We start from the raw sequence: 23,407 nt of genomic DNA, 5'->3' as shown, positions 1-23,407 counted from the left end.
GGTTCGTTATGAAAGAATCATAACGTATTACGGGGTTGTTTTATATTATTCGTTTTTAATATATATATATATATATATATTTATTTGGATTTTAATTTTATTTATTGTAAGAAAGTTAATAATTAATATACTTGAGTTTGATGATAAAATGGTTCAAATAAATGATATGTTATAATCCGGTTTAAAAGCTGTCTAGGTTTGGTGATACGCATTACCCGTTTATTTTCTTTATTACAAAATTGTTTCTTAATTATAAATAATATCTTTTTTTTTTAAAAAAAATAGGATATTAATTTTTAGTATATCCCTATTTTATAGGATTTTTATATCAAATATTTGATGAGATTAGTTTTTAATATAATGAAATGTTATAACCCGTTTAAGAGCTATCTGAGTTTGGTGAGACCTTTACCCGTGAATTCGGGTCAAATGCGTGAAAAGCCATCATTTACAAATAAAGCAATCTGATGACTTGAGAGAATGATTGTTTTACATTTTTTGTTTTTTAATATTTAGTTTTTGGATTTTAATTTTCTTTATTGTAAGAAAGTTAATAATATACTTAGGGTATGATGATAAAATGGTTTCATAAATAAATGATATGTTATAACCCGTTTAAAAGCTATCTGGATTTGGTGACTCATGACCCGCTTATGTTTTTACTATAAAATTGTTTATTAATTATAAATAATATCCTTTTCTTTTTAAATTTGATATTAAATTTTAGTATATCCCTATTTTATAGGATTTTCATATCAAATAATTGGTAAGATTAATTTACAATTTAATGAGATGTTATAACCCATTTAAGAGCTATCTGGTTTTGATAAGACCCATACCCATGAATTTGGGTTAAATCAATGAGAGGTCTCCAATTAAAAATCAAGCAATCTAATGGCTTCTATAAAAGGGGAGAGCGATTATATCACGACCCGTAGGATTTTAGGGGTTTTATTTATGTATATTATAGATATACATTTATTTAATGTTCAACTGTTAAAAGAGAATTTAATAGCCTATTAATTAGTATTTTATAAATTATCCGATCCAGTTTTGAAAAAAAATGAAAACATTTAAATTGACGAGCATATATTCATATTTACCGATTCGAATAGAATTTTATCTTGTTATGAAACATGTGTTATATGATGTAATAAATAAATGTGATTATGACGATTAACTGTGTAATAGTTATATAAAAGTTCATCATTTTGGTTGGGTGGCCATATCGGAGTTTCACCTTGAAGTACATAAGGGATATCTTTTGTTTGACATCGAAGGTTCGAATCCCATTAATGAGCTATATTCCTGGGTTTATGCCTAGGTAAAGCACCACTAGATGGATTAGGCATTACGACATCGAACCTCCCTAAGAGCTTTCTAGTGGTTTAGCTAAGTGTTTGCTGATAAGAAAAATAATTGTATGCAGGTACATCCACAATAGAAGGGATAAAAGAGTTAAAAAATGTGTCTAATAAGATGTCATGTAAAAAAACACTAATTTTCTCGAAATTAGTAAAGCTAAAATCATTAAAAAAGTGTTATAATTACATCACCATATTTTATATTTATTTTTATTGTTAAACCGTATATTTAAAGCTAAAATCATTAAAAAATGTTATAATTACATCACCATATTTTATATTTATTTTTATTGTTAAACTGTATGTTTAGGGTGGACGAGGTTGGCTCGAGATGGCCAGATGGGATTGGAGAGCATTCTCATCCCATCCCTACACCAAAAATTACACTAAAACTCACTATATTTTCTCTCTCTATATCAATTAAATAATACTTTTTATACCTTTTATCATTACCTTTTCTCTTTCCTTCACTCACAATCACTCTCAAAATATATTAAAAAATTATAGGGGATAAACAGTAACTTTTCAAATATACAGAAAAATCACTACTGTTTCTAAAATATAAAAACTCTTCACTCACAACACCCTGAATCACTCTCTAAATTATAAAAACACCCCTCACATTAAATGAGGGGTTGGATGAGAATGCTCTAACATCAGTTTATTGTAAATAAATAAGAGATCTGTTTATTTGTATAATGCAAGTCTTGAAAGAATCAGCTAAATTATGGATTTAATAAGCAATGGGTTTGGCTGTTTAAAAAGCTCGAGGCTCGAAGCTCGGGCTCGTGGCTCGCTCGAAAAAGCTCGAATAAAACTAGCTATAAAACGTTGATTTGCAACATCCTGAGCTGATTTGGATCATTTGTGTAACCGAGCCAAAATCAACCCTGGCTCGGCTCGAGTGATGGCTCGACTCGTTGGCTTGATCTTAAGCTCGTTTAACTTCAAAATCAAACTAGAGCCAAGCTAAGTTTCCCCGTTTAATTTGGAGCCCGATCTTGAAACTACCCTGGCTCTACTCGGGCTCGACTCGTGAACAGCCCTATTATGTCTCACTTCTAGGTCTAAGAAGGACCATTAGTATAAATACTAATGCCCATGCTCTCTAAAATCCCATCACCATTTACACCTTAAAACACACAATTAAGCTCTCTCATTACTCTCTTTAAGGTTTTGGTTTTAGTTTAGATTCAAGAAAGAATGTTGTGTTTGTTTAAATCTATCCAAACTAAGATGAAAACATGAAATCATTGACATCAAACAACATCTACAAATCTGGATCTAGATATAGCTCGTTAAAAATTAATCAAGAAAGTTATAAACTTAATCTCGAAAGAGCCTAAAACATAATTCTTACAAAATGAGTATGGTTTGTTGCACAAAAAGGACCAGTACATGTAATTGGCTCGACTAGATCCTCATTATAATGATAGCTCGGGGGGGGGGGGGGGGGGGGGGTTGGAGGCTTAAAATTTAGAACTTGGCTTAGGAAGGGGTTTAGATGGTGATATTTGCAAAAATGGGCTAGGTTCAATGCGAATGGCCCATTGCAAATTGTGTGGGTGAGGATGGCCCAATTTACAAATGAAGGGCCATGCAAATGTCGGGTTGTGGATGAACCTTTGTGAATGATGGGTCATGTGAATAACCCTATGTGAAAGGCCCGATTGGGGATGACCGCTTTGCGAATAGAGGGCCATGCGAATGACCCTTTTTGCGGATGGAATCCTTCGAATAACCCTATTTGCGGATGAACCTTTGTGCATGAACCGGTTTAGTAGCGAGGGTCAGCTATGAACATTACGTCCCAGTTCATTATCTGTATCAAAGCCAATAGGGTAACGCTATAGGGTTCAGTTAGTTTTCAGTTATCACACTTATTAGCAATTAAATGTTTAACGACAGTTCAAGGTTCAGTATCATCAAAAGAATACCTAGTCCAAGATCATTAAACGAATCAGGTGAGTTCTTAGACCCCTTTCTCTTTAATGTATTTTTGCGGATGGTGTACAAAAGTTATGTATCATGTAAGTTAACAATTAGTTACGTATAAACTATAAAGCATTCAATCAGTCAATTAGGCCAATCATATTTGAACAAATCACACTTTTTTAAATTATTTTTTTTCTTCATTTAAATTTTTTGTGTAACCATTATGCACTTTTTTTTGGGCGTTTTCAGCTATATCGTTTTTCACTTTATAGTGGCTCCACTATGCCTACCCTAGCTTACACTTAAACCAAAATTGCAGTTAATTTAATAATTAACACATTAAAAACTATTAATCCAAAGAACTTGATAAGCATATCCAAACACTTTATGTTTTGGTTGTTAAGAATTTAAATATATATGAACCTTCTTGGTAAAACGGCAAACACTTAAGCTCCTCTAACTGGTTTGATGTTTAAACTTTAAATACTGTTTCAATTGGCACTCGAATACGTTCTGGATGTCAAAATTTATATATGAAAAACATATAATGATTACTGTTGGGAGTTAAAGTCAATAATCATTTCTGGTTATAGTTGGTTATTGTTCAGGGGTTGCTTTGTCATTTTCTGAAAGTTAGTTTGGATCTCTTCTGTTAGATGGAACATTCTGCAGGGGGTTAAAATGTAAAGTTTCTAGAGAGTTCGTTAATAACTGATTAACAGAATAATTGGGGCTTTATACAAGTCATTAGAGTTAGGGTTTGAGTAGTTTTTCAATTCGTTTTCTTTCACTGTAATACTTGTAAATTCTCCATTATAATCGTTTAAGTTCTTGGTTAATAATAATAATCCTTTGGCTCTGGACGTTGATTGTACCAATTCTTCGGATTGTTTTACAACAATAACCATAAAACTTATTTAAGATTAGTATGAAATTGTTATTGGATTAGAAAATTTGATTTTTTTTATATGTTCAGAATCGGTGTGTTTGTCAAATTTGTGTGTATTTGTGGCTTTTCTGCTTTCTATTTATTGGGAAAAGAAAATGGTCGGTGAAAAAGTAGTTGTCTTGGCATTGGGTTTAGTAATTGGAGCACATGGAAAAAGAATCTCACTAATGTTCGTTTTTTAACTCACAATGGATGTTTGCTAGTAGTCCTAGATTGTTCTTGTTTTGTTTATGTTTTACACGCTTAAATAATTCTGATACGTATATGTGTGAATTCAAACTCTTCTATAATAATTTACCATATTATTTTGTGTTATGTGAAAATATTTTAATATGTTTGTATAGGTGGTTATGGAACCATAGAGGTATACATAATGATTATTTATTTATTTATTTATTTATTATTATTAGACAGAATTACAAATTTTGTCCTTTAAAAAAAGCCAAAAACCGGTTCGTGTCCTTTTCTAAGTTTCCTTGCAGGCGGTGTACTTTAAACTTTTTTTTTCTACACGTTATGTCCTTTACGCTAACTGGGTTAGAAAAACACAGTTAAATGCCCTCACGTGAGGTGCATGTGAGGACATATTGGTCTTTTTACCATCTTCTTCTTCTACTTCTACTTCTTCATTTTCACAGAATTAATCAAACCAGAAATTGGAGGACCAGTGGTCACAGTTGGTGCGATAGCATACCCGAGATCCAGATTATCCTCGTGATTGAGGTCGGTCTGCTCAAAAATAGGATCGGTGTAGAGTGGTGAAGAACTTAGATCAATCAATTGAGGATCTGTTGATTGAGTGTTGTTCGTATTTGATGCAACCGAACCAGAAATCGAAAGATTAGTTGTAGTCACACCTGATGCAAAGCCTAGATCCATATCTCTATGAATGTCGATTGGCTCAGATACAGGAGCGGTAAGGGAATTCGTCTTGGTCACCAACGCCAAATCGATTAACAAATCGAACGGAATTTGAGACCTGCAAGACCAATCGGAAGGAAGTTGGACTAGAGGTAATCCACCGCCTACTCACCATTAATTAATTTTCCGACCAACCACCCCCCATCGCCACCCACGAATCATCTTTTCACCATCTTCCTGCAAAAACCCTATACCCTAACTTGGAATCCCTATTGTGAACCAACAACCACGGATCTCTTCCTTCCAAATCTGAATATCGAGACCTGCAAGACCAATCGGAAGAGCAACAACTCATACCACCATGACTAGAAGCTGCCGGAAAAACGAGAAGACGAAGCGAGAAAGAGCCGCGGGTTCGTTTCTGATTTAGATCCGGTTTAGGGGGTAATTGTTACAGGTGAATTGGATGGTAGTTAGACGGATTCTAGGCGGCTGTGATGTTCAGAGGGTGGTTGGCGGTAACATAGAAGAAAGATCCTGGTAGTGGCCGGAATTTGAGGAGGTGGTGGTGGTAGTGGTGATGATGGAGAAATAAAGAAGAAGAAGAAGATGGTAAAAAGACCAATATGCCCTCACATGCACCTCACGTGAGGGCATTTAACTGTGTTTTTCTAACCCAGTTAGCGTAAAGGACATAACGTGTAGAAAAAAAAAGTTTAAAGTACACCGCCTGCAAGGAAACTTAGAAAAGGACACGAACCGGTTTTTGGCTTTTTTTAAAGGACAAAATTTGTAATTCTGTCTTATTATTATTATTATTTTTTTAAAAATTAGTCCTGGGTTTGATCAACCGTAGTAAAAAACCGGATATGGAACTGGTTATTAGATAGGAAGGCTCAACTCGATAGGAATACGGTAGGCTTTAACTGATATTGCAGCATTTTGTATTTTAATACATGAAGAGTCATGGACTCGGATTCCGGTAGAAATAATCATTTTGACCAATAAAAAGGCCAAGACGTTGGGAGGAAATTGCCAAAGGGACAAAGGCGTGCACCCTCGAAAGACCAATATGAAGACGCCACCTGTATAGAAGATACGCGTGGGAACCGCCATGACAGTATGGACGAGATCGGTACCGTACTGGTACTGAAAATCCCGGTCCTAAAAATCATAAATTCTTGGTACCGGTACCGAAATATTCGTTTCGATACCGGTGTTGAAGGTAAAAATTCGGAAAATACCGGTACTGTAGGTATCGTACCGGTCCCGAAACTCAAAACTTTGATGCCGATTCGATATCGATGGTACCAAATCGGTACCGGTACCGAATTTGCTCATCCCTACGTGACAGTGCCAAACAACTGTACACGGGGAAATAACATAACAGGGAGATGCCATTTATATAGAAGGTACGGCGGCAACAACCGTGCAGGGGATACATACAACCCTACTGCATAGTGGGTCTTATAAAGCAAAATCTTTCCTAATAGTTGAGATCCTCGTTGTAGCTTTATAGTATTAAATAAGTTATCATAAGTAATGAATCTAAAAACCAGTTTGGGTTGAAACTGGTTCGGTTTGGTTAACAAAAGTCAAAACTGGTTTATGATTGGTTTCGATTCCGGTTGAAACCGGTTTCTTGACCAGGTTACGATTGGTTTCAGGTCGGGTTTTGACTGGATTTTGCTCGGTTCTGGCTGGTTTCAGTTCGGTTAACCAGTTTGGAGCTGATTTTGGTGGAGAAACTTATAAACCGGTTCTGAACCTACGGGTTCAATTTGTTCCAAACCGGTTTCTACATAATCGGTTTCAAACCGGTTCAGTTTCGATTCGATTTTCAGATTGGTTCAATTAACTGGTTTATTTGCCCACCTCTACTCACACCTAAGCTAACCACATGAGTTTGCTCAAATCATTTATTAGATATAGTTATTTATTAAGTTTTGTTTATTTAATTATTTACCTTTTCTTTCAGGTCCAACAAATCCATTACCGAACCTGCATTCTCTGCGAAGTTCGACCGGAATTCGGCCCAAAACGCATATTTGCCACCAAAATTGTTGCTCCCCTCTTTTTATTCCTTTTCTGGGCCGCACTACAAGTTAATTCTAGCCCAAATAATTCACCAATCCAACACTTTTTATTTAGCTGAATATTTTTTAAATTCTACATGATTAGTTTGACTTTGATGGGCCATTTTCGAATCTTTCATTTAAATTGCTGTCTCTAATTTAGCAGTTATTTTAAACTTCACCACTTTTGATTTGATCATCAATCCAAATGTGAATATTAACAAGTTATTGTTATCGGACTATCTTTCCTTTAGACCGTATAACATGTAAAAACTAAGTTAAAGCAATATGTCTTGGACAAAATTGAGGAACACATAAACAAGATATTTAGTGGGGATTTTTGATATCAAAATTGAGGCATACATAAACAAGATATTTAGTGGCCACAGGCCCACAAGCTCGTTGGAACTTATAGGCGGCAGGAGGCAAATAATGAAGTTAAACCTGAGTAAAACCATCGGTAATAATTCAGTTTTAATTTCTAATGGATTGGTTTTTGCATAAGACGATAAAAAAACTGTTACTAATGGTTGGCTAACGTTTGACTTAAAACTGCTAAAAAAAGGTTGTGAACAGTACCCCTACTAGATGAATATCTATTTGTACGTTGTTCTAGTAGCTTACTCATTAAACTTTGACAAAGTAATCGAAATTTATTGACCAGGGGCTTAAAAAATAGAAAACATAACCAAAATAATAATTTTGATCAAAACAGCCGTTAAAACAAAGGATAATAAGTTAATAACCAACAATCTAATATGTAAACTAATTTATCTCAAGTGTTTTATGATGATTATTTGTGTGAATTATGAATCGCTTTTTTCATTGCTTTTTTACATTCTCAGCAGTCTACATTCAAATCAATCATTCAAGTTAATGGTTTTCCAATAATATGTTATAAAGGGAAGGTTAATGAGCTGAATTTAATCGAACCAAATCCTAATTAACATGGGGCACTACAATTTAAAATTGAGGTTACAATAACTTAAAAATAAAGATTAGGGTAGTATTAAAATTATTTCGTAAATAATACAAAAATAAAGCTGTAAATTGAGAATCTTTATGTTTACAATCAAAACAAACGACGTGTCTTTTTTCTTTTTTTAGTTGGAAGGTCTAGTTGTTTTTGTTCTTTTGTACAGCACGTCAATAAGTTCGTATTCCATATTTGTATGAACTCCAACTGCTATATATAGCATTATCTATTTATGAGGTGGGCAAGTGGGCAACACCACCCTCGCTATTTGGCAATTATGCATCTCCTATGGATCTTTACTTCAAAAAAAACTAGTTCACAAGTTATTCATACAACAGAGTACAAAACTTGATCAATAGTGTTTGCCGTATGAATTCAACCGTTACCCCAAATACTGAAACGTGTCGTCGGCTTGATAACAAAACTGATCAAGTCACGCATAAATTATAGACACAGTGTTTTAGTCAAGTTTATTAAGTTTGTTTTACTGCTCAATGATTTATTGATTGAGACATAGTGTTTTAGCCAAGTTTGAAGGTTACACCGCAACCTTGGTTACATCATATCCATTTTTGGTTATAGAAGTATGCAATAGCAAATATTACCTGAGTGATTATGACTAATGGTGATGTTAAAACTTCTAAATACGAATTTTAATTTGTGGTCACTTTATGATCAAGTACGTTTAGACTAGGTGCATTTTTGAAGTTTGAAAAACACATGTCTAATTAACTCAACATATAATCTTGATGGTTAACTAGCAATTGCTGACTTGCCAAATCTCACCATCGGATGTTGAAAGAAAAGGGTGTTTGGAATTGCGTCATGTTTACGAAAAGCAAAAATGTTATAAAATGATAATTATGTTGGCAAACCATAATCCTAAACACTCATCGTGTTTAAAGTAGAGTAAACAATTAGAGTAAAACGTAATTCGAAATACCCGTATCTTTAGCTTATGGCTAGCTAGAATCTTCAAGCGATAACTATATGATGGCAAAAGATAATCCTAAACACTCACCGTGTTTAAAACGCAATAAACAATTAGGGCAAAATGGAATCCAAAATATCCCTATCTTTTCCTTGGCTATATTTATCAAGTTACTGGATGAGGTAGGTTCACATGCATCATGACATATGCTGATATAAACATATCTTGCAAAGTTCCCTTTACTTGCTTGGGATAAAATTTACTCTACTTGTATGCAACATTAGCATGTGAATAATATTGTGAATAGAAACTTTACACCTTCCAATTTAGGAGATATGTTGGTCCCCTTCACCCTCATATAGAGTAATCTACAAATCCTTTGCTTTTCAACAAGCCTCATTCCATATATATCTAAAACTGATATATAAAGTGTAACACAAGAATAACCAATAGTTCAGCATAATTCACTTGCAATGGAAATGATTGTAAACTGATGAAATTGACTTAACAGCAACAGTCTGGATTAGAACAAGTAGACTGGTTTATCAAAATTATTAACCTTCTTTTTTAACAGCGTTTTGACATTCCAGACCTGACTCACTCAAGAACACCATCAAAGAAGAAACCTTCTACCGTAAGATAATCTCTCTTGAGTCAGGTTTCAAACTTGAGACTATTAAATCCCAAGTCTTAACCGTCGCCCTAGCGTAATTAATGAACCATGCCAAATGCATCAAAATCATAACATAGAAACAACGAATGGAGCTCCAAAATTCCCTCTTCCACTTCAGAATTATGTTTCTCCCATGTTCCACGTGGCATCATATCCTTGATTCCCTCCAACTTAAAACAATTTGTATACACACCCCACCCCCAACAATTTCTCCCACTTTCCCCCCCACCCTTCATTCGATCTTCTTCCATTATTTTCACCAAAAGGGAAACTTGAAATTCAATTTTCTTGAATTAATGCAGGAAGACGAACGAAGAACCACAACATTAATGGGGGATTCACCTTCTAATTTACCTCCAAAAGGCAGCAACAATGGCATGCATAATTCTGATCCAAACCTTGCCGCCAATTTTCCGTCCTCGGATGAGGACTACAATGGTCGTTCGAGTATCGCTGGCTACGATCCTAACCGTATGAGCGGGGAGGCTTCACCTATAGCTATGTCTCCGTGGAACCAGGCTTCTCCGTTCCAACCGTCTCCGTGGTTCACCACCGGAGTCGACAGCTCTAACAAGAACGGATCACAAAGCCAACCGTACGTAATTTACTTTTCTTGGAACATTTTATTAGACCATTTTATTGTATGATATGGTCTAATACATTTACACACAAGTATGCACAATTAAAAGTATGTTAGGCCAGGTGTGAACGAAAATATATGGCATAACATAAAATTCACGCTTTTGGTTTGCTACAAATTAACATGTTGAGTCATTTAGACGTCAAATTTGTGAATACTTTTAGCTAAACAGCTCGTGTTCTTGTCAATATGATGGCTTGATCCATCTAACTAATAATTTATTATCTTTTTGAAATAAAATTTTTGCAATAACCTAAACTATTTTGGTAGTTTTTAGTGTCATAATTCAAAAGTAAATTTACATAGTTTATACTTTCTAGATAATTGCCTAAACAATAAAAAAATATCCGAAAAGTAGTTTAAAAAAACCAGTTTTTCATGTTAAATAGGCTGTGTTTGTGTTAACTTGACGGGTACAGTGGCTGTCACTAATTTTCATAAAATGTGGTTTGTATAATAAGTAAACTCTTTTATTTATTAAATTTAAAAGTTCAAAAGTTAAAAAATAAATTACCCTTGTTTCTACTTACTGTATTGCTTGAAGAATAGTAAAAATAATATAAAAAATTTTAGACTTCTAATGTACTAAAATACAAAGAAATTTCAAAAGAGGAGGGACGATGGGTTGTTTATCATTGATGTCGATCAAAACCAAATAAAAGCTAGGGTATAAACAAATATGATAAAATGGAAAATTTTATAGTTATATATGATATTTTTAGTTTTGGTTTGGATACACATGAAAAATTTTCATGTTCATAAAACTATGAAAGCTATCCTAGTTTGAAATTGAATCTTATAAGTCCACCTTTAAAGTAGAAACAATTTTTTAAGATGTTCACCAAACACAGCCATTTTTTCATAATGTGTAGCAAGTAAAAGACATCGTATTTGTATATATCTTGCAGTGAGGGACTCATAGGGTCGCTTGTCCGGGAAGAAGGCCACATATACTCCCTCGCCGCCACCGGCGACTTTCTATACACCGGCTCCGACAGCAAAAACGTCCGTGTATGGAAAAACTTGAAAGAATTCACAGCCTTTAAATCCAACAGCGGCTTAGTAAAAGCCATAATATTATCCGGCGATCGCATATTCACGGGACACCAAGATGGCAAAGTCCGCGTGTGGAAGAAAAACCGAAAAGACCCAAGAACCCACAAGCGCGTCGGCACATTCCCAACTTTATTCGACATCCTTAAATCCTCAATGAGACCGAAAAACTACGTGGAAGTTAAACGTAAATGCACCACTCTTTGGATTAAACATTGCGACGCGATTTCGTCACTTAGTATCGACGGGGAAGAGGGGCTATTATATTCGGGTTCATGGGACCGAACATTTAAGGTTTGGAAAACGTCGAATTCAAAATGTTTGGAGTCGGTTAAGGCACATGAAGACGCGGTTAACTCGGTTGTTAGTACGAAATCGGGGTTGGTGTTTACCGGGTCCGCGGACGGGTCAGTTAAGGTTTGGAAGCGGGAAGGGAGCGGGAAGTCTATGAAACATAATCATGTGGAAACGTTGTTGAATCAGGAATGTGCGGTGACAGCGTTGGCAGTCTCGGAAACAGGTTTGTTTGTGTATTGTGGGCTGTCGGATGGGTTGGTTAATTTTTGGGAATGGGAAAAACAATTATCTCATGGGGGGTTACTTAAAGGGCATAAGTTGGCGGTTTTGTGTTTGTCGGCTGCGGGGAGTTTATTATTTAGCGGTTCGGCTGATAAAACAATATGCGTGTGGAAAAAAGAGGGGAATGCGCATAATTGTTTGTCGGTGCTTACGGGGCATACTGGACCGGTGAAGTGTTTGATGGTGGAAAGGGAGGCGGGGAAGAGTTCGGACGAGGTGAAGTGGGTGGTTTATAGTGGTAGTTTGGATAAGTCGGTGAAGGTGTGGAATGTGTCGGAGAAGTCGCCCGAGGTGAAGGCGAACTCGGGGAATGGTTCGTCGAAGAGCATGCCGAGATGATAACTGGTTGGAAATGATAGGGTTTTGGTTTGGTTGGTGTCAATATTTGTGTATAGACGCCCTAGTAATGCTTGTTAAATGAGATTATCAACTTGGATATGATATAAATCCAAATATAACCCTTGAATGACCCCTTAAGTATACATGGATGCTTGTTAATAAAAGAATTCATATTGATGTTATAATTTTTAAAACATTATCATTTTTTATAAAAACATTGAACAAAATATATGTGATTATCCGATTGTGCTTAACAAGTAATTTATCCCACGCGTTGGGTGGAAAATCTATATATTACAAAATAAAAAAATAACCGATGTCAACTAAAAAAATTTAATCAAAGGTAGATTTGATAGTATTTAAGAAAATATGCTTGTTGCAACCATAATTTTAACACGTAGATAAAATTAGGCATGTCATAACATGGACCATTTTTGTCTTTTTCCAAATATAAACCTTAGTCTATTAAAACTTCTATAACGTAGATGCAGATAGATGATTTTGGCTCTTGATGTAGTATTTCGTTTTGTGCTCCTCCTTTTGAAGAAATCGGTCATATAATTTGATATTGTATTATGTCATTGAAAGTCTAAAACTTGCATTTTAATTACCTAAAATATGTAATTTTTATATTTTATTTTAAAACAAGTACACACAACGATATGATAAACAAGTCGACATATATATAGCACGTGTTCATGCATCTATAGTTGATTTGGTGTATGCTAGCGTGGTGAAACTAAGACTTCAAATGGACTCGCCTTGGCGTTTGTGAGTCCAGCAATGGCGCTCATGTCAACGGGCTCATCATTTGGAGTTGACATCTCAAAGTTTTGTAGCAAAATGGCTAAAACAATATGTAACATTTGATTTGCAAAAGTAATTCCAGGACAACGCCTTCTTCCTGCTCCAAAAGGGATCAACTCAAAGTCTATCCACTTTACATCTAACCCCTTATGGTCTGGGGTTAGAAACCTCTCTGGCCTAAACTTGCATGGGTCCGGCCATATCTTGGGATCACGATGCAGCTTCCACATGTTGGTTAGTAGCCACGTGCCTTTTGGGACATGGTAGCCAGCTATGGTACAATCTTTTGTAAAGGCTCTCGGACCTCCTAGGAACGTGACTGGGTATAGTCGCAAAGTTTCTATTACCACAGCTTGGAGGTAGACCATGTTCTTGATATCTGATTCATGCACTCGCCTATCCTTTCCCACTTGCTTATCTAGTTCTTCTTGAGCTTTCTTGAGAGCGTAGCGATTGTTTAGCAATAACGAGAGTATCCATGTTAACATGACAGTGGTTGTATCTGCTCCACCCCCCATAAGAGACTGAAAACATGCTGTTAGAATGCATATATATATATATATATATATATATATATATATATATATATAATCGTTACAAACTCTTAAATTATTTAAGAACTCTTGGATGAGGATCTTGAGATAACCTTTGAAATTGAGAACCTTAAGAACCATTAATTTGGATAACAATATATATATATATATATATAAATGTAAAACAAAAAAAAAATTTAAAGTAGAAAAACCAAAACAAACGTTTATCTAGCATCCCAGTTTCATAAGAAATCTCGGTTTTGCTAAATTATACATATATACATATATGTATATACGTGTATATACGTATTAAAATTAACATGCAAGTATACATATATGTATATACGTGTATATAAGTATTATACATATATGCATAATTTAACAAAATAGAGATTTTTTTATGAAACCTGGATGCAGATAAACGTTTTTGGTTTTTTTAGCTTTTTTATTTTCGCATTTGCTTTATTTTTTTTAAATTTTTTTGAAGGGTTTTTTTGGTCTAAAATGATTCTCAAAGTTCTAAATTCCAAATGGCTCTCACATGATCCCAATTATATATATATATATATATATATATATATATATATATATATATATATATATATATGCTTAAGTCTATGCGAGACGTCATCTTAGTGCGAGAAGTATAAGAAGTCATTCCAACCAATTAAAATTTTCTTTTCTTTTCTTATTTAATTAAATGAAGGGGTATAATGGTAAAAAATTGTAATTTTTATATATATTAACTATTAATGTTTTTTGGAAGTTTCACTTTTGTTAATTTATTAATTTAAGTATTTCTTAATCAAATATCAAAAACATTAACATTATTTGATTGATCCGCATAACTTTTAAGAACAGATTATAATATATTAAAAATAAGAAAATTTCGTTTAATAAAAATTAAAAATAATTAGAATTCCCATCACACATGCAATACACAATAGATGATTTATTTTGGGATGAACAAAACATCAAGATAATGAGTTCGGATTGTGTCTTGCCAAATCATTGAATAGTTGCAAGCAGCTCCAACCTGATTGTAACGAAGTTAGTTGAAGCTTGTGGCCCATATTTAGGGGGTGCATGGGATTGCTTATCTATCTCTTTATGACTTATAACATATAAAACTTATAAATTATAAGGTGTTGAAGAAAGTTAAACTTTGTGAGTATATAAGTCATAAATTACAACTTTATAACTTATGACTTATATAAGCTATAAGAAGATAAAAATCCCAAACACCCGACCTTAATGGGTTATGTAAGTTTTTAGGGTCTAACTTTGTTTATTTCTTCAGATTTTAACATTTAGAGCAAAGTATCCTTATTTGTAAGGCTTTCAATCATTAAAATTGACCAACTCTAATATTACTGTATGTGACCATATAACTTCAAAAACTTGCTTACAAATATTCGTGTTAACGCAAAAACATCCACACCCACACAAAAAAATCATCAAGAAAATTACAATTTTTGTCCTTTCAAATTAACTAAATTATGGAGAGGATAATTTTCGAAAATGAGTTTCAGTTTTCATCCTTTATTTACATGTTTCGCTCGATTTTTATCCTTTACACTAACAGTCATCTATTTTCTTAGTTAAGTCTTATCACTTGGCATGCACATGAGGGCCTTTTAGTAATTTTACTTGAAATAGGGATAGAAGTTATCGTGTTCACAGATCTAGGCGTCGACGATTAAGAGACGACGACAGCAGTCTCATATCTGAATCACTGCTGGTGATGGTTCACCTATCGGGTCATTTTAGGTATGATATGTGATGGTTGTAGATCGGTGGTGCTTGTAGGTTGTTCAGACAACTTCAGGTCGCCGGAGGTGGCGAAAAGAGACCTTTGCGTCCTAGTGTTTCCGATAAAAAGATTGTGACGATGATGGTCGCCATAGTTGTTACAGGCGAGGATGGGGTGGAGTTGGTGGCTCCGATGATGGTAAAGGCGGCAGTGGCTTTTTAGTAATAAAGGGTAGATTGAGAGAGGGGAGGGGGCAGAGTGGTGAATTTGATATATCTGTTTTTATTTTTCTTTTTTATTTTCTCTTATTGTTTTATTAAAATACAAGAATGGTTCATACATTTACATTATAGTCACTATATATTATTGATTTTCACATTTTTAGTCATGTTTATATAAATAAAAATAACCTCATCTGTAATGCATATGAGGTGATTTAATTGAAAAAGTTAACATTTGTTAGTGTAAAGGACAAAAATCGAGTAAAACATACAAATAAATGATAAAGACTGAAACTTATTTTCGAAAATAACCTATTCCATAATTTAGCTAATTCAAAAGGATACAAACTGTAATTTTCTTAAAAAAAAAGACACATAAAATTTTAAAATTCATTTAGACCCAAAAAAGAGTGAGCCGATCGTATCAACATAAAAAAACAACATTGAGATGATAGATGTCAATGGTTTCTAGTGGTACACACCTCACATGTGGCTTTAATGATGGTATCAGCAGTATAACCCGACACATCATCGTCCTTGACTACTTGGATCATGACATCCATGACCTCTCCAGCAATATCATTAGTGGAAGATCTTTTCCGGTGATGCTCTTCTAACCATTTACTAACCATGGAATCTAGTTTCTTTGCAACTCGTTTCATCTTCTTTTCGTAGCCGCCCAAATCCATCCAACCTAGAAAAGGTAGAGCATCAGCCACCACAAACCGGCCCAAGTACTCAAACCAGTCCCTCATCACTTCCCGACAACTCTTCATCTCCTCCTCATCTTCGTCGTCTACTCCTCCAGTGTACCGTTTTCCAGCGACTACTTTAAGCATCGTGTTCATATTCAATTCCCCAAACCATTTCTTCATTTCCACCAACACTTTCCCTTGCCCATCTCTCTTCTCCCTCCAAAGATCATGCATGTTCTTAATCGCGCTTTCGAGTTCAAACTCTCTAGCATGCTTAAGCTTTTGAAGCCGACTAATAGAAAGCAACTCTTGGGAGATGATTTTACGTATTCCGACCCAATAGGGACCGTATGGAGTGAATGAAAAAGAAGCACCGTTGAACCCCAAAATCCTTGCAGCGATGTAATCCGGACGGTCAGAAACAAACACATCATGGGTGGTAAAGATATCCTTAGCTATCTCCCAATTACTCACCACCAAGACTCTACGTATGCCGAGCCGGACCATGAAGATGGGTCCATACTGGTCAGCCATGGATGACAAGGCTACATGGGGAAGATCAGAGCCATTAAAAACTTTGAAATGGCCTATTATAGGCCATGCGCCACTTGCTTCAGGTGGAGTAGTAGTGGTTTTCTTGGTTTTGAAAAAGTATGCTAAGCAGAGGACTAGAATTATGGAAAAAGTTTCAAGAATGAGAGTGGAATTCTCTTGTAGACAGGAAAGATCCATGAGGCAACTTAGATGCTTGTATATTGACAAAATGTGAGTATGTAGTGGTTGAGTTGAATAACAAAATCTCCAAGGAAAAATCCTCAAAATATCCCATTTTTTAAAGAGATATTTCAAATATTTTCCATCAAAATTCAAATTCATCATTGATCCCTTTACTAGCTCGTCTTTGCTTCTACGTTAGTTAATCGAGACGACATGTTTCTTAACTCGTCCCCTTCCCATCATGTTAGCTCAAAACTTGTCGTCTCACCATCATGTTAGCTCAAAACTCGTTGTCTCCCCGCCATGTTAGCTCAAAGCTCGTTGTCTCCTCGTCATTTAGCTTAAACATTAAATTTAATAAATTTTGTTATTTAAAAAGTTAAACAAGTTACACATAAAATGATTTTAATGGTATGCATCAGTTTTTTTAATTGTATTATTATCCAAAATCCAATATACAAGAATTTAAAAATTATTAAAATTACAAATATTTAAATATTTTTTAAATTAGTTTAGGATCCATGTTTTTAGTAAAGATAAGGTAGAGTTTTTTTAGCTAACATGGTGGAGAGACGACGAGTTTTGAGCTAACATGACGGGAAGGCAACAAGTTTTGAGCTAACATGACGGTAAGACAACTAGTTTTGAGCTAAAATGACGGGAAGACAGTGAGTTAATAAACATGTCGTATCGAATTCCTAACATAGAGGTGACGACGAGTCAATATGGAGACAAAGAGAAAATTTGAATTTTGAAAAAACATTTGAAATCTCTCTTAAAATAAAACATTTTAGGAATTTTCCCAAATCTCAAGTTAAGTTTGTATTTATGTGCACAGATACCATTTTTATATGCATTCCCTACGAAAGGGGTGTTTGGGATTCCTTATTTGCACCTCCTTATACCTTATATAAGGAGTTTTTCATAAGTTGCTCCATCCTAATTTATAAAAACTCATTTTTCTTTCTTTAAAAGGTTTAATAAGTTATATTAACCAAACATTGGTTTACCTTATAAAAGATAATAAGTTATAAGGAGATAAAAATAAGGAAACCCAAACAGCCCCGAAGTCAGATATCCAATACCACCCTTTAGTTATTTTAAACGAAAATAACTTTTTATACACTTTATTATTAATTTTAATAAATAAAACTATACATTGAGTAACACAATAATATTGTTATATATTTTATACAACTAGCTTTTTTAAAAACTTTCATGTCCTGTGTAACTCTATAAATATAATTGATCGTAAATTACTTTTTCAAAACTTCAATTTTAAGTTATACTACATAATTGTACGTGATTATATACATTTGCATGGTATTTTGATTCTTATTTGACAAATTGCGAGCAAGGCCGTCTTAGAGCATGTACGAGTTAGGCAATTGTATAAGGCCCATTGAAGTTTGAGGCTTATAATTTTTTAGTTTCTTTGAATATATTTAATATATTATATGAATTTTTTTATTTCTTTTAATATATTTTAAGACCCATATTTATAACTCATGCAAGGCCCCTGATTGTGAGCACATATATTCTTATATAGTCGTTGAGTTGACTACAATTTTATACATACATAGTTGTGTACGTTGTTGTTTCTCAATGAATAATTGGATTATTATTCAAAATTATGTGTTCAGTTTTGAATAATAATCCAATTAAGTATTCATTGAGAAAGATAAATCCTAACACAAGACACGCTATACAACTTCTACAGTTCGAATATATATGAATAGAACCACAAATCTACGAAGTTATTAGTCTAAGGGCGTAGATCCTTATAAACGCCCACGCAGGGTGGGGTGGGTGGTTGGGGGGGGGCTACTCCTTCCTGATCATTTCTTTATTTGTATTGAATCTCCCTCCCCACCCCCCCCCCCCTGATATTTCTTATACATATGAGTCTCCTTGATTTTGTTTATACGTACTGAGTCTGGCCCCTTTGTTTTTTATATCGCTCGAAAATTTTATATGTATTGAGTCTGGCCCCAACCACTCATTTTAATAAGTAAAGGGTAACAGATTTCTTTTAACAAAAACCGAACTTGAAAAGGGGGGTGGGGGTGGGGGGGGAATGGTTGTAACTATAGTAAACTTGTAAAAAAAAAGAGAAGAAGTGCGTTTTGCACCCTTGTGGTTAACATCAAAATGCAACTTGCGCCCCCATTTCAATTTTGTCCACGCAAGCCCTCGACATGGTTACTTTGATGCAGCTTGAGCCCAGTTGTCAAGTCAATGTTTGTCTAACCGCTAGAAAATAGTGTGGCTTGCCCACACACCTCACTTCACATCACCGTCTCCCTCACCACCACCACCGCCACCACCCACCACCACCACCAAATGCTCCTGGAATCGATGAATGAAGATTATAGAAACTTTGTTCCACAAAATTATCATTCTCGCTTTCACTAGAACTACCTGATATCGCCATCGGCCTCCTCTTAATTTGTGAATCATGAAAATGAACAACAATTAATTAGAGTAAACGTGACAAAGCTTCGACAAGTGAGCTGGTTAAGTCTAAAGCTCCGCAATCCATAATCGATGAATTCAAATACTTTAAATGTTGTTGGACTGTGTTGTATTTCTTCTTCCAGGGACCCACCATTCCTCTCGTATCATCATGAATATTTTAGGTCTTCGTTTGTTAAAAATTATCTAGTTTTTTTTTAATTTAAATATTTAAGAACAATCTTTGAATGAATGAAGAAAAAAATTGATATCCAGATTTTTTTTATTGTTTGACCCTACCCGAATTGAATCGTCGACCCGAACATATAACCCAAAACATAGAATTCATCTATAGGAAAAAAATTTACAGGTCCCGAATTGAATCGTCGACCCGAACATATAACCCAAAACATAGAATTCATCTATAGGAAAAAAATTTACAGGTACGTCCCCCCCCCCCCCCCCCCCCAAATAAATTTGTCCAAGCTTCGTCATTGGTATTAGTTATTAATTAACAAGTATAATAAAATAAATCCTTACACCTGAGATAAAGCAGTCTACTATGAGACTTGGTAATTCAGGTTGCGTGCATATATATGGAAGCAAATGAACGAACGTACACACAAATTTTCGTTCGGTAGAGTGTGCATGAACCTTTCGTGTCAGTCCGGTGTTCTATGGCAATCTCATACTCTAAAACCTTGTTCTTAAAGCCTTGTTCATCACACATCAATCCCATACTCTAAAACCTTATTCTTAAAGCCATTTTGGTGTTCTAAGACAATTTCTTCAACCAAGAAGGTGTTGTTAGCTACAAGGAAGTTCTGTCCTACCTTCCAGAAGTATTAGAAGCCAACCCAAGTCATTACCAGGTTCCTCAGTTGTTTAAACAACAAGGTAACCTTGTTCTAGATTCATTAAAGTTCGCTTAATTAAGCCTTAAACGAGTCTTCGGAAATCAAACCTTGTCAAAATCATGTTGGCATAATGCTAATTAGTTTTTTAAGTCATATAGAAGGCATAAAATTCATAAACGGATGTCGAAAAGCTATCTAAAATGATTTTTTATGCAAACGGGCATGTGCAGACGGTTAGACGGACCGTCTAACTCTTCATACGGTCTGCCACAAACGGTTTTCGTACGGGCCAGGGTCAAATGTTGGACGGCCCGTGAAAGGCATATATGGGTTGGGTTGCTATTAGACGCTCTTACTTGTTAAGGGTCGCTACGGGAAATTCAATTGGACATAAAGAGTCCAGTGGTGAAATGAGATTGTCCAACACAAGATAAGGGACAAAGAAGTTTCAGGGAGCTTCTAAAGTGCACGAACAAGGAGGAGTGAGCAACTTTAGACAGGAAAGAGTTACATATCAATCGGTCTAAGATTGAGTATCTTTACTGTGACTTTGGTTGGGTGAACAACGACGAGGATGCCCAGATCACAACCGAAGGCTAATTTTTCCTACAGTCAACCACGTTCAGGTACTTAGAATCGTTTGTACATATTGATAGGGAGATAGATAGTGATGTAGACCACCGTATCAAAGCACAATGGTATAGATTGGAAGTAGCCACAAGAGTATTGTGTGAAAAAGGTCCACAAATTAATTAAATGAGACACTTTATGGTTTTTTTTTAACTAGACCTGTGATAACATCACAGAATAGATTGCTGGGTCATTAAGAAGACTGATGTGCGTAAGATGGAGATACTAAAGATGAGGATGCTAAGGTGGATGTGTTGGCAAACAAGGTTAGACAAATTGTTATCTTATTGATAAAAATGCCGTTTATAATAATTATAAAGATTGTTTTAATTTGTTAACAAATAAATAAAAACATATCCCGTAAGAAATGTGCAGGGATTTCCTACAAAACTACGAGAGAATTGTTATTTTATGGATTAATAGTTATAAAATATTTTAATTGGTTAATAAACAAAAAAAAAACTTATCAGTAGGAAATGTGTAGGAATTTCCAACACAATACCGACGGAACTATAAATATAAAGATTTTTAAAATTGTTTAATATACGAAAATCAAATTGGTAGGAAGTGGGTCAGAAATTACGACGAACCGTAAATGGATAATTAAAAAAAATTGTAACTCATAATAATTATAAGATTTTTATAAGTCCAGTAGGAAACACGTAGGAATTTCTGACAAAATTCAGACGTAACGGTAAATGGTTTTTTGTTAAGGGATGCTATATTTAAAGTTTCAAACATCACCTCATGGTGTTTTTACAACATTAGATGGCTCGTATATGGGATATACGACTTGTATAGACATTGCACGACTGGAAAATGTATGGAGGGAACAAAATGGCAGTCTTTTGCAGTTTATACAGGTCGTATAGCCATATACAAGCCGTGTAGGCTATGTGGCTCGTATAGTCCCTATTTGACTCGCATAAGTAATTTTTTTTTAACTTAAAAAATACAAAATATAGGAAATAACAATCGACATGGTTATAAAATAGAAACACGTAATTTAAAAGTATATATTTTGCTCCATAGTAATTAAACAACCTACGAACAACAAGAGCGTTTCGAGGTACCGACGTTTAGAATGACATGTATCAAAATAAAGTTGGTACCTCGAAATATTCATGTTGTTCATACGTTGTTAATGTAGGTAACATATGCACTTTTACATTATGTGTCACACCCGGCCCTGAGCGGCGGAAACAGCCGGGCGCGCGCGAGTGGGGATTGATAATTAAGCACGGGTCATTGCAAACATTCAAAGATTTTCATTGCGCATGAAAGGTTTAATACAAATACATTACATTGTTTAAAAATTACATAAAACATCCAAGTATAAAAACTGTTGAAGATTTCCACGCCATATCCCCTTGCGCGGCGGGAACAACCATGCGCATCAAAGGGATAGAACTAAAATCTTCCAAAAAGCTAGTTTTAGATGTTCAGCGTGAGGTGCTCTAAGTGTGACTCCATGCGCTACCTAGTTATCTCCTGAAAGACACGTAAAACATTTGAATCAGTATAAACTGAGTGAGTTCACAAGTTTTAGTAACTTGATAAATCGTATTGCATCATAATCTTGATACAAATCATTCTGAGACATAATCCTGATAGCATCATTAAAACACATGCTTAGTAAAACATTGTTCTGAACATAATCTGATAAAAATCGTTCCGTGGTTTACGCGCGAACATTTCTGGGAACTGTGCTCGTCTGTGTAAGTGGCGCTGCCACTACGAGCGAAACATACCGTCCCGCGGGTTACGCGCAGACGTTGTGCCGGAAAACAAGGCGCTCGTCTGCGTAAGAGGAGCGACCTCTACGAGCGGGCTCAAACCCATAGTACTGCCCCATGACCATACTAGGCACTCGTCTGTGTAAGAGGTGCGACCCCTACGAGTGGGCGGATCAAACCAGCAGTCCCTACCCTTAGAGTTCCAATGGTAAAGTGATCACTTACTCGAATCTGGTGCACTAACATCAAAAACATAGATAACCGTTCGCATTGCTCATCATGAAACATAACTTAAACACATAATCGCTTGCATAGCTTGTAAGTATACCATGATAAAACATTATTTAAGTACGTGTCCCTCGCCCCGAAAACAGTTTAAAAATAGTGAAAACAGTGAAAATAGGGGCTGTGAGACTCACCTGTGGTTCTTGTTAAGGGATTAATCGAGATTCGGGTTTTCTTGGTGTTGGCATTTGAATTGAAGGTCTAGTAACAGGATCGGAAATGAAAACAACGGATGCTTGGGAGAGGTTTAGTGCAAGTTTGTAGTTCTTTGAAGTGTGTTTTGGGTGATAATTTAGGTTACATATTTATAGGCAAACTCAAGGGAACACAATCCCTTGTTTTAG

At 35.1% G+C, this 23,407-nt stretch overlaps 2 protein-coding genes across 3 annotated transcripts; one reads left to right on the top strand and one right to left on the bottom strand.

The window, feature by feature from the left end:
• Positions 1-10,060: 10,060 nt before the first annotated feature.
• LOC143617919 (protein JINGUBANG-like) lies at positions 10,061-12,439 on the top strand. 2 transcript variants are annotated; one of them, XM_077090316.1, is made up of 2 exons: positions 10,061-10,359; positions 11,313-12,439. In XM_077090316.1, the coding sequence occupies exons 1-2, from the start codon at positions 10,061-10,063 to the stop codon at positions 12,373-12,375; spliced, it is 1,362 nt and encodes a 453-aa protein (XP_076946431.1). In that variant the 3' UTR covers positions 12,376-12,439. The 2 variants fall into 2 exon arrangements, with proteins under 2 accessions (XP_076946431.1, XP_076946432.1); XM_077090317.1 differs by having other exon boundaries at positions 10,226-10,308.
• Positions 12,440-13,061: 622 nt separating this feature from the next.
• On the bottom strand, positions 13,062-17,116 carry LOC143617922 (cytochrome P450 CYP82D47-like). Its single transcript, XM_077090319.1, has 2 exons — positions 16,172-17,116; positions 13,062-13,706 (listed from the first exon to the last, which is right to left on the bottom strand). The coding sequence occupies exons 1-2, from the start codon at positions 17,114-17,116 to the stop codon at positions 13,101-13,103; spliced, it is 1,551 nt and encodes a 516-aa protein (XP_076946434.1). The 3' UTR covers positions 13,062-13,100.
• Between the last annotated feature and the right edge of the window lie 6,291 nt (positions 17,117-23,407).

Source organism: Bidens hawaiensis, unplaced genomic scaffold (assembly GCF_021521415.1).
Source record: "Bidens hawaiensis isolate Kalapana, Puna unplaced genomic scaffold, B.hawaiensis_p1.1 tig00060676_1, whole genome shotgun sequence".
Lineage (NCBI taxonomy): Eukaryota > Viridiplantae > Streptophyta > Magnoliopsida > Asterales > Asteraceae > Bidens > Bidens hawaiensis.
The sequence above is the reverse complement of the archived record's forward strand: the minus strand, read 5'-3'. Positions and strand labels throughout refer to the sequence as shown.